General features: G+C 43.4%; 1 protein-coding gene across 15 annotated transcripts in view; it reads right to left on the bottom strand.

The window, feature by feature from the left end:
* LOC124035800 (tight junction protein ZO-1-like) overlaps positions 1-12,892 on the bottom strand; it is a 194,670-nt gene that overhangs the window by 86,870 nt on the left and 94,908 nt on the right. Inside the window, exon 1 of one of the 15 annotated variants that reach the window (XM_046349557.1) lies at positions 6,922-7,356. The exons of the other annotated variants lie outside the window; for them this stretch is intronic. Within the exon in view, the coding sequence (XP_046205513.1) occupies positions 6,922-6,945 (24 nt within the window). The 5' untranslated portion in view covers positions 6,946-7,356. Of the gene's footprint in view, positions 1-6,921; positions 7,357-12,892 lie in introns of those variants that run through there. 15 annotated transcript variants of the gene reach the window in all.

Raw genomic sequence — 12,892 nt, forward strand, 5'->3', positions numbered from 1 at the left:
GGAAGGTGGGAAGAGTAGAGGCGGCAGCTTGCTTCAGTTCGGCTGGTGCCTAGCCCAGATCCGAAAGAGTGTGCTCTCATACTCCCTTAAAAGACCTTCACTTGATAAACAAGAAAATAAGCAGCAATAGTATTGTCCATATTGAGATGGCGTAGCCAGTATTTTTTTTCTTTCACCAGGAAAAGCCCATTGAGACCCATATTCTCTTTTTCAAGGGAGACCTGGCCAAGACAACATCAACAATCAATACATTACAGAATTAAAACACAACATGAGCCAGTCTAAAAAAACATTCAATCCCCTCTAACATTTTTATATTTTTAAATCATTTCAGTGGCACTAACATATCTAGATGAAGCATGGACTGTAGACCAATACATGCCTCTGGTGCACAAGAAGAGAAGGCAGTCTTGCCTAATACTGTGAATGTCCTGGGGACTTTAATGAAGTAGCAACCACCTAGCAGCCTGGGAATGGTAACTGCTGGTATACACTTCCTGAAAATAGTCGGAATTATTCTAAGATAGCTCACTTAATTTTGGCATTTTTGCCGGCATTTTTTCAGAGGAGATCTCATTGCAGTATTTCAAAGATTTTCACGAAATCGAGTCGTCTCTCATTGAATGAAAACCAAGACTTTACTGAAGAATCCCTACTGTTGACCAATCACAGATGAATAGAGACTTCAGCTACCGAATTCGGCTTGCCTCAAGAAAAAAAGAAAAAAAGATCACAAAATGCCAGCTGGGAAGTATGTTGACGTCTTAAGGAGGGTGAGAGAAGGAAAGAGGAATAGGTGAACATGACAGAGTTGCTCAACGGGACAGACATGACCTAAAAGAACACTAACTTAATAAGCACACACACGCTCGCTCGCTCTCTCTCGCTCCCTCCAAAGTGTGCTGGGGAGAGAGTGAGAGGAGAAGAAAGTGCTGTGCAGCTGCATCTGAGACTGATTTAGTCTGATCTGTATCAAGGCATGTTTTAATAAAACAACACACACAGGACAGAGCAGACACGAAATGTAGTGAATATTCAATAAACTGTATGAATGGCCAGCCTAGAACACGGGGGCCTATGGTTGAAGTACGACCATTGTAATGACATGCATATGTAAATATTGTACGTCATCGTCCATAACTTCTGTCCAGATTTAAGGGGCAAAAATCATTCATGACTAAAGCAAAATAGGATGAGCTTGCACTGTGAAGAGGGCTCCAGCATTGTGGCAGGTAGGTGACCTACATAACAAAAACATGATCATTTCCCAAACGAGTGACTAAAGAAATGTAGGGTAAGCCATAGGATGAATCTATTTCAACGATCTGAGCTGCAGTCAGTCAGTCATTCACACACAGAAACAACCAGCCTTGTGCTGCTGGTGGACAAATCCTCAGAGACCGGACCTGCCAACAAACCAAGGATGGGTGGCTTGGCTGGCCTGGGAGTGGCAGGGACATCAAATCTCCCATTTTACAAACCAAACACGCACACTGGGGTAGCTACCGAAACCCCAGTTCCTTCTCGAGGAGCCAAAACAGAAACGCCTGCCGAGATGCTGGTTGGTGCAGAGAGCAGGCACCCCTTCCTGGAACGCAGGGACCAGGCACCAGTGTGACTGGGGGAGATAAGTATCAATCCACTGACTCAGCAGGAGGGCCGGGGGACACACACACACAGACCTGCTCTCCCTGCTGTGTGCTTCCCTGCCTGGGAAAACACCACGACACTCCCAGTCAGTACCACAATAATCAACCATCCCTCCTCCCCCATTCATGATCCCTGTGATTATCCAGACACTTTACTCACACACAGACACACCAGTAATAACACACCATACACCAGGAGCAGCATACTGGCAGACTGGGTCGTCTACCTGTCTGAGACAATGAGAGAACATGTCGGTCGTTCATCTTCCCCAACACACTGTGGTATCACTCCTCCTAGAATCTAGAGAAAATTAAATGTCAATCAATCTAGTCTACAGCTGTGTTTGGTACATTTAGCCTTACATAGATTAGGAATTCTGTAAGAGCCCTCAAGTAAGCTGTCAAAATCAATTCTCTATCTAGCCACTATTCTGGGGTCACAGATAGAAAGCGGTGAGAAGAAAATAATGGTGGACTTCAAACAGGGAAAAGGCACCCCCATATCTCTCGGATTTAATGCTGTGATTATGGGTGAGGTCTTTTTTAAGAGGTTGCATGTGATTCAGATTATAGCCAGGCAGTGCATCTCCCCCTCTCCCCTCCCTGTAGCATGTTGTTGCTCTTTCTCTCTGTCTTGCTATAACTAACTGCCTCTGCTGTGCCCGTCAGTCTTCACATTCCTTCCACAAATAAAAGGTATCTATAGGACCGATACCCACTGATAAGATAAGTGCAGCACTTCGAGTATCATTGCTACCAAAACATAACAGCAGGTTGCCCTCTCTTCCTTAACAGCAACCCATGACAAAATAACAAGGGGGAAGACACTTCCAACAAGAGCCTTTTTTTCTGTGCTGTATAAATCTATGCACTTCAAAAGAGAATGGGAGGGGGAATACTACACCACAGCAGGCCATTTAAGGAGCATTTTAATGACACCTATCCCAAGAAATATGTGCATTCTGAGCAGCCATTTTTGACATTTTGCATTCCAGTCCCCCTCTTGACCCATTTGGTTTTGAGCAGAGGTTGGCTGCTCTAGTTAGCTATCATACGAGCCAAGACAGAGACAAACACCACAGTGCTTATTTCACGATCGTATGCAACACAGCCATGTGGAACTGGAATAGAATATGGCATTTGACAGGCTGAAGGACAGCACCCTTGCCAAGAATGCTCTGAAGGCCCCAGCGGTCAGTGACAAGTGTTCAGCTGCTGCTCATCCAGGGGCAACAGTCAACTCCCCTGGGAAGACGGGATCTATCTTGGACACAGACCGTGTCAGTTTGGGACATCTTAATGAAGTCTCCAGCATGGGTGAGTGCACTCAACAGAAGAGAAAAGGGGTTGGGGAGAGGAAGAGAGGGAAATGCCACTCCCTGGAGAAAATACACAGGATCTCCTCATGTGACGGAGAGAAAAGCCCTGGCTTAGCATCACAATGTCCACTCATGGTAATAACACAGCGATTACAGAATTCCAGCACTATTCAATAAAATAAAAAACACACAACAGCTACACATTAAAGCTTTGCAATGTTTCATCATCTAAATGTGTAAAACCTCGTCCCAATAGAAATGTGAAGTTGGAAACAAAATACGTTTGCTTATGTGGGTGATCGTTAATGGGACAATTGATGGCTACAACCATCAAACTAGAAGTAGTAGTTTTAAGGATAATGAAAAACAACTGTGGTGCACATTCATGTTATAAACTTAGCGTTCTATTTATCGTTATCACATCAATTCAGGCAATTTGTCCAGGTATGGATTCTTGTCCTTATCGACCTACTCTGATTCAAACAATCCAAAACAAACCATGTTTGTACATCAAATTTATGTAAAACATTTCAATAATTTATCATACTACATGTTTTAATATATCTCCATAAGTAACTGTAGTTTATAATGCATGTTATGAATGATTTATGAGAGACTTAGTGTAAACAATTAGGCTACCGTTACATAAGACAGAAGAGCTGTGTGGGTCGAGTTAGAGATTCTCTGGTACTTTTGTCTACTTTTTAGGCAGTATTTCTGAACGTAAAGCTCACGAGTCAAAAAGTGGTCCCGGAAAACTGTGTCACATATGTGCACACGACACTACTCTCTCTCGCTCTGCTGTGTGTGCATCTTGCTAGCTGTCATTCAAATGGCGAGGGACTGAAGCTCATTGGCTAGAACTTGAAATGCTAGGGGGCTGGCCCACCTGGGGGAAAATGGCATTGCACAGCTTCCAGTAAGTAAACAGTCACTTAGGGATTGTGTCTAACTAGGGATTGTGTGGCTCTAATTGTGGTAATACAGTAATTCTGCATGTATGAACTACACATTGACACATCCAGCCCAAATCAGGAAGTTTAAAATATACTTACTAGTAACCAAAGTTCTGTAGCATGTCTTTAAGCATAACATGATTGTATTTCACTACTAGATAAACTAGTGACAAAAAAGTGGAGTCTAGATAAGTTATTTATTAGAACACTTTGTTATTTTAGAACACTTTGGCTGACCACAACTGAGAGTTCAGCTGCACAAGGGGCCAGGGCTCCTAGCTCCTCTCTTCATGTGGGCCACTTGAGACGCTCTGTCCGCAGGCCCTCTCATGGCACAAAGAAAGAGAGCGAGAGAGACTAGCCCTGTCTGCACGAAAACGTCCAGCAGCTCGCTCTAGCCATAGTTTTTTTTTAAAGGACCACAAAGAGCGACCAGTGATACTGGAAAACAAAAAACATCCCGTCTCCAGGCCACAGAGAAGCCTAATTGCACCCCCAATCGCTGATGTAAATGTGAGATGTGTAATCATCATCAAAGGAAAACAGAAGTCCACTAAGGCCACAGGGACTCGTCCTCATAATTACCACAGCCTCTCCAGTCATACATGAGAGGGAGAACAAGAGCACAGACTGCAAAGCCTTTCAACCCCATTGCTTTCACTAATTTCACTACTCTTCTTTCACCCTGAAAACACAAGCATGTGGTCTATTTTTAGAGCGAGCTGATACAATAAATTATTTGTATTTTGTTGTGTTGTACTCCTATTCAGCGAGTGTAAACAGTGAAAGGCAAGGGAGGGATGAGGACAGAATTAAAATGTAGTGTGGAAGAAGAGTTCATGTCTTCATTTTCATGCAGGCTGCATGAGCTGGATTAATGGGGTTTCACACAGCTTTTGAAATGTTGGCAACAAACACGTCCACTCCTACTTCGTGCTCCAGCAGAAACACTACTATGGAAATGCTGTTGCTACTACTACCGTGCTGAGTGAGCTCTCCCTAATCCCTTTCTCAGATAAACATGAGGCTGTGCTGCACACTTCCTCCAAGACAGGAAATGCATTATGATGAGGACAATAATAAGTAAACAATTATTATGTGACACTGTAAAAACTACAATTACGTGACATGGATAATGAACAGAATTCTTAAATCTTTCCTGGTTATTAGGGTTTGATTTCAGCATTCTTGACCTTTGACAGAGATTATGTCACCACAACTACAGATGTGATCATGGCCTGTTCCAGGTGTCACAACACTGGTCTAGAAACAGCGTATTAATTCAGATCATTCTCTGTGTCCTTTATTACTCAATGTGACTCTGACCACTGGAATATGCGTGGTGAAATTCCTCTGGAAGAAGTCGTAGTACACATGGGCCTGTGACAGGACAGATAAAACCATAGGCATTCAAGTTACACTTTGCACACAACATTGCTGGCATTACTCATAGCTAGAGAGATATTGCATGTATGGTGTGTTGTACTACAAGCAGCTATAGGAGTTAAATAGTTATGTGAAGTGAATTAGGGGGGGGGGGGGGGCATGCACTGCTTAATGTGGCCTAAAAGCTATTCCGTAATCAAGCAGTGATCCCAAACAACAGCCCCTAACTCAAAGTAAGGTATGGTATCCTATAATGAAAACATAATAGTCCAAGCAGAGGTGATGTATTCAGATAGAACAAGTGGGCCAGAGAGTGACGGCCAAATGAACCAAATGAACCAGAAGGCATATTATTTACTGAACACATGCTGGTAGCAACACATTCTAAAACAGATGATAGCCTTCTTGACAGACCAAACACCATCCAGCAAACAGAACGTTACACTTCAGTTGTCACTTGCACTTACTTTATTTCAACGGACAGTTTAAATATCTAAAGTATGTTGTAGTGTGACACACCGCATAGGACAACCCTGCATTACATCACCTGAGATGGTTCCACCTGAACTAGAAAAACAGACCAAACCTGAATTTCATTAGTGTGAAACTACATTACACATTCCTAGGTTGTCAGACAACTCTGTGTGACAGAGGAAATGATTGACATACTTGAAAACATTGGTATTGTTGTAATTTGTGGATTAACCTATTTACAACCACTCCCAAAATGTGTTGCTATCAGCTTTCACCTGGTCAAACAAGGTTGAAACAACTCAAACCACTAGAACAACACTAGTACAGATACATGACGTACTTGAATCCACATGGCTTTGACAAGCTATGCCCCAGTCTAGTCAATCTGGACCCTACGCAGTGTGTGTGGAGCAATAGCATGTACAGTTGAGATGTGTCTAAATTGACCCGGTTCACACGAAAATCTGCATAGGCCCAGTAAACAAACATGATTGCCCGGTGAATGACGCCGAGATAAAACTACGGGTTGTAGTTCACTATTGGTTCTAATGAACAATCGTGTCATTGTATCAAGACTATGAAATAATTGATTAACACTGGACATTATTTTACCCCGGCTTTGATTGTCGGTAAACCAACCATTACAGTGTTGCAAGGCATTACTGTGATATCGTCCATTCAAATAAAGTTTGCCAGTGTAACTGTTTTCACTGCTAAGACAAACTCAAAATTGTAACTAACCATCAGCATTGAAGAAATGTGGTCCCCATATGTTGATGATCCACAGGTGTTTTATTGGGGCACCTCCGACAATAATATGCATACAAGTTGTCAGTTTAGTAAACACGTTCTGTTTTGCTTATTTTCAAAACATGATAAAATCCTGAATGTGTCATGATCAATACCTCCCTGGTCGCATGAATGACATTCACCTAACGTAAATAAAGTTGAGGTAACGTTCGATCATGTCGATCTCATCAACCACTGACAACATTGACAGAGACACAAACTAGACGAACAATCTGATGTTGATAGTATTTTTCCAGTTTCCCTTGATGAGAAAGTATGCTTTCGGCGCAAAACAAAATATACTTCATAACTTTTTTTCTTTTTCTGTAGTTCCGTCGGGTATCCTACCTTAGAAGCTGTTTTGGCAGACATTTTACTTGCTAGCTCCGCTCCCAAAGTAGCAAGTTAGTATTATCACTTCAACCAAAGCGCAAAATTCCTTCTTCTGAATTTCTCCCAGCTGCCGCCACGCCGGGCAATAATATTTTATTTTTTCAGGACGTCGAGAAACATGACCCAAATGTGTGTGTGAAAAGTCCAAAGTTCATTATCTTTCGTAGTTTGCCTTAAACGTAACTTTACCCTACATGTCTATACATCTGCAATTACTCCGTTTAAAATAGCCAACTCAAATACGTTGCCTTAATCTATTTTCTCTTAAGAATGTTGACTGAAACGTTTGAAGAAAATGTAGATAACACTTCGTCCGCAAATCCAAAGCAGTAAAACTGCAATGGCAGGCTTTGTATGCCTCTCCCTGCTCGATTCTCTCCTCTCCAACCAACGATCGTGACATGTCTGACTGGAAGAGTCCATTGCACCTCTGTAGGGGTGATGGTACTGGATGGAAGCCTGGGCATTGCCATTGAACTAAATATACGTATTCTAAACAAAATATTATGATTATGCATGTATGTCGGACATCCAGGTTAAACGTATACGTTATAGTTATATATTAATTTACCCGTATAAACTATTCTTAATGCAACAACAAAAAAACCGATATCACTATTTTTCTTGATAATGAACTATGCGGACCATGGACAATTGTGAAGAGAGGAGAGGGGATATCGCTGATGTGATGCTGCTGAATGTTCACTTTTACTGGGCGACTGACAGGCCTGCCGTGTTTATTTACGATAATGAAGCACAGTACTTGTAAACTCCTAAAACACCTGGGTCACCTAACATATCCAGATAAATTGAAAATACATTGATTTATACAATCCTTGAGACATAAAACGTATAAAAATATCTTGCAATAGGACTTAATAACTTGTAATATGTCTGAAAACACAATTTTATATTATTATGTGACTTTGCAACCACAAGAGTTGCTGGCATGGCAGACAAGTCTGGGACACAGTCTACAGTTTCATAAGTAAAAGTCATAAACCAAAGAAAAATGTTTCAGGTCAACTATCAACTGAAAATCCAGTCCATGACTTTAAGTTGGGTTTTTGTGTGGTTGATAACCAACCACACAGGAAACCAAGCGGGCCATAGCTGTCATTCAGAATACTTCCTATGGCTTTCCGGAACCAACCCACAGGATGCGCTGAACCTCAGAGCTCAGCTTGCATTGTTTCAAAGTAAACAACACACTGTAGGGCTATATCTCTCAATGTAAAATAAATCAGTTCATATCTTACTTGTAAAGAAATCAGAAGTAGCTTCAGCCTGTGACATAACATTTCAAGAACAACAATGACTACATGCACTGTATATAGACCTTTTCTATTGAATTATTGGCTGTATGTTTGTTTATTCCATGTGTAACTCTGTGTTGTTGTTTGTGTCGCACTGCATTGCTTTATCTTGCCCAGGTCGCAGTTTAAAATGAGAACTTGTTCTCAACTAGCCTACCTGGTTAAATAAAGGTGAAATAAAATAAATAAAATAATAAAAAATGTTCATCTAAGTAACCACTTTGCTCAGCGCGCACAGAGCTCCTCTATTTCCATCCCAAGCAGCCATTTTGACAAACCAGGAAATCACGTTCACACACTGCTCCTGACTTTTCTTACATGTACAGCTGGCGCAGGCCAGAGGTGCCCTGTAGGTGTGGATGGTCTTGGGTTAATTTGCCACCAGACCAAATCCAACAAAGCAAAAACCTAAAGCTGTTTGACAAACAGGGCTTGATACATCGCGCGAACAGCTCTCAGCCATGGTATTTTGGCCATATACCACACCTCCTTGACCTTATTGCTTAAATATAACATTCAGCCTACAACTAAATAATGCACTCTCAAATTACTATATATTAACTGTATTTGTCAGTGTCTAACAATCTAATCTATCTAACATGAGGTTGGACACAAAAGTAAAACATCAAAAGAACAATTCATCTACATTTGTATCAGTATTTTTTTTAAAGCAAGTTTGTTATATCTGCAATATGAATGAATGACCACATACTAGTATAGATGCCAGCCGCTCTGTCCTCCTGTAACGGTAACTTCGTCCCGCATCCACCAGGGAAGATATCAGAATATTCAGCATTCTATCTCTCTCAAATAACCAGGCTAATTTGCTGTTCTAAAAGTAAACAAGCTGGAGCTAGAACATTTTAATCAATCTACCCCAAACGCTGTAACCCAAAGAAACAGAGAGAAGAGTACTGCTGCCTGCTTTAGAGACAAATACAGACCTGCAGTATCTCCTGATAGAGAAGAGAGAGGGGCATTTGTGACACTAAAACGTGATCAAAGGCAGCTTTGTCCTGCATGGCTGCCCCCCCACAGTACCCAGAGCAGAAAAGCACAAAACTGCTCTGGAGCTCAGGTGCTGCCTTCTCATGGAAGAGCAGGCACATGAAAAACACTCTGCCACAGAATAGGCCGGAACACACAGACACAAAACAGGCACACGTTAGTGAGGAGAACGCTTCACAGAGTTATGCTCGCCTGCCCCAACATCCCCAGAGCAGAAAACTCTTAACGTGCAGTGAAATAACATGAAGCACATACCCTGAACTGCACTGGATTATACATGAAAATAGACCTACAACACCATTGTTGTAGGTGTAGCACTGGCATCGTACTTTCTCAGCTTTAGAAAATCCATTGTTGTAGGTGTAGTATAGCCTTTCTATCTCAGCTTTATAAAAGCCATTGTTGTAGGTGTAGTATAGCCCTTCTATCTCAGCTTTAGAAAAGCCATTGTTGTAGGTGTAGTATAGCCTTTCTATCTCAGCTTTAGAAAAGCCATTGTTGTAGGTGTAGTATAGCCCTTCTATCTCAGCTTTAGAAAAGCCATTGTTGTAGGTGTAGTATGGCCCTTCTATCACAGCTTTAGAAAAGCCATTGTTGTAGGTGTAGTATGGCCCTTCTATCTCAGCTTTAGAAAAGCCATTGTTGTAGGTGTAGTATAGCCCTTCTATCTCAGCTTTAGAAAAGGGGGATGAGAGTTTTAACTTCCGGCGCCGACAGAGATGGCCGCCTCGCTTCGCGTTCCTAGGAAACTATGCAGTTTTTTGTTTTTTTACGTGTTATTTCTTACATTGGTACCCCAGGTCATCTTAGGTTTCATTACATACAGTCGAGAAGAACTACTGAACATAAGAGCAGCGTCAACTCACCATCAGTACGACCAAGAATATGACTTTCGCGAAGCGGATCCTGTGTTCTGCCTTCCACCCAGGACAACGGAATGGATCCCAGCCGGCGACCCAAGAAAACGACTTCGTAAAAGGCGGAAACGGAGCGGTCTTCTGGTCAGACTCCGGAGACGGGCACATCGTGCACCACTCCCTAGCATTCTTCTCGCCAATGTCCAGTCTCTTGACAACAAGGTTGATGAAATCCGAGCAAGGGTAGCATTCCAGAGGGACATCAGAGACTGTAACGTTCTTTGCTTCACGGAAACATGGCTCACTGGAGAGACGCTATCGAAGTCGGTGCAGCCAACTGGTTTCTCCACGCATCGCGCAACAAACATCTTTCTGGTAAGAAGAGGGGCGGGGGCGTATGCTTCATGGTTAACGTGACGTGGTGTGATCATAACAACATACAGGTACCCATGTCCTTCTGTTCACCTGATTTAGAATTCCTCACAATCAAATGTCGACCGCATTATCTACCAAGGGAATTCTCTTCGATTATAATCACAGCCGTATATATTTCCCCCCCCCAAGCAGACACATTGATGGCTCTGAACAAACTTTATTTGACTCTTTGCAAACTGGAATCCATTTATCCGGAGGCTGCATTCATTGTAGCTGGGGATTTTAACAAGGCTAATCTGAAAACAAGACTCCCTAAATTTTATCAGCATATCGATTGCGCAACCAGGGCTGGAAAAACCTTGGATCACTGCTATTCTAACTTCCGCGACGCATATAAGGGCTGCCCTGCCCTCCTTTCGGAAAAGCTGACCACGACTCCATTTTGTTGATCCCTGCCTACAGACAGAAACTAAAACAAGAAGCTCCCGCGCTGAGGTCTGTTCAACGCTGGTCCGACCAATCTGATTCCACACTCCAAGACTGCTTCCATCACGTGGACTGGGATATGTTTCGTATTGCGTCAAACAACAACATTGACGAATACGCTGATTCGGTGAGCGAGTTCATTAGAACGTGTGTTGAAGATGTCGTTCCCATAGCAACGATTAAAACATTCCCAAACCAGAAACCGTGGATTGATGGCAGCATTCGCACGAAACTGAAAGCCCGAACCACTGCTTTTAATCAGGGCAAGGTGACCGGAAACATGACCGAATACAAACAGTGTAACTATTCCCTCCGCAAGGCAATCAAACAAGCTAAGCGTCAATAAAGAGACAAAGTAGAATCTCAATTCAACGGCTCAGACACAAGAGGTATGTGGCAGGGTCTACAGTCAATCACGGATTACAAAAAGAAAACCAGCCCCATCACGGACCAGGATGTCTTGCTCCCAGGCAGACTAAAGAACTTGTTTGCCCGCTTTGAGGACAATACAGTGCCACTGACACGGCCCGCAACTAAAACATGCGGACTGTCCTTCACTGCAGCCGACGTGAGGAAAACATTTAAACGTGTCAACCCTCGCAGGGCTGCAGGCCCAGACGGCATCCCCAGCCGCACCCTCAGAGCATGCGCAGACCAGCTTGCTGGTGTGTTTACGGGCATACTTCAAGAGGGCCACCATTGTTCCTGTTCCCAACAAAGCTAAGGTAACTGAGCTAAACGTCATCATGAAGTGCTTTGAGAGACTAGTCAAGGATCATATCACCTCCACCCTACCTGACACCCTAGACCCACTCCAATTTGCTTACCGCCCAAATAGGTCCACAGACGATGCAATCTCAACCACACTGCACACTGCCCTAACCCATCTGGACAAGAGGAATACATAGAATGCTGTTCATCGACTACAGCTCGGCATTTAACACCATAGTGCCCTCCAAGCTCGTCATCAAGCTCGAGACCCTGGTTCTCGACCCTGCCCTGTGCAACTGGGTACTGGACTTCCTGACTTCACCCCAGGTGGTGAGGGTAGGCAACAACATTTCCACCCCGCTGATCCTCAACACTGGGGCCCCACAAGGGTGTGTTCTGAGCCCTCTCCTGTACTCCCTGTTCACCCACGACTGCGTGGCCACGCACGCCTCCAAATCAATCATCAAGTTTGCGGACGACACAACAGTGGTAGGATTGATTTCCAACAACGACGAGACGGCCTACAGGGAGGAGGTGAGGGCCCTCGGAGTGTGGTGTCAGGAAAATAACCTCACACTCAACGTCAACAAAACTAAGGAGATGATTGTGGACTTCAGGAAACAGCAGAGGGAACAGCCCCCTATCCACATTGATGGAACAGTAGTGGAGAGGGTAGTAAGTTTTAAGTTCCTCGGCGTACACATCACAGACAAACTGAATTGGTCCACCCACACAGACAGCATCGTGAAGAAGTCGCAGCAACGCCTCTTCAACCTCAGGAGGCTGAAGAATTTCGGCTTGTCACCAAAAGCACTCTCAAACTTCTACAGATGCACAATCGAGAGCATCCTGTCGGGCTGTATCACCGCCTGGTACAGCAACTGCTCCGCCCACAACCGTAAGGCTCTCCAGAGGGTAGTGAGGTCTGCACAACGCATCACCGGGGGAAAACTACCTGCCCTCCAGGACACCTACACCACCTGATGTCACAGGAAGGCCATAAAGATCATCAAGGACAACAACCACCCGAGCATTGAGGATGCTCTCGATTCAACAACAAGTCGGACACAATCATGAAGTGGAACGACATTTATTGGATATGTCAATATTCAGTATTAACTTAAGGGGGCTGAATAATTTTGCACGCCCAATTTTTCAGTTTTTGATTTGTTA

The sequence above is a fragment of the Oncorhynchus gorbuscha genome, linkage group LG05, assembly GCF_021184085.1.
Source record: "Oncorhynchus gorbuscha isolate QuinsamMale2020 ecotype Even-year linkage group LG05, OgorEven_v1.0, whole genome shotgun sequence".
Lineage (NCBI taxonomy): Eukaryota > Metazoa > Chordata > Actinopteri > Salmoniformes > Salmonidae > Oncorhynchus > Oncorhynchus gorbuscha.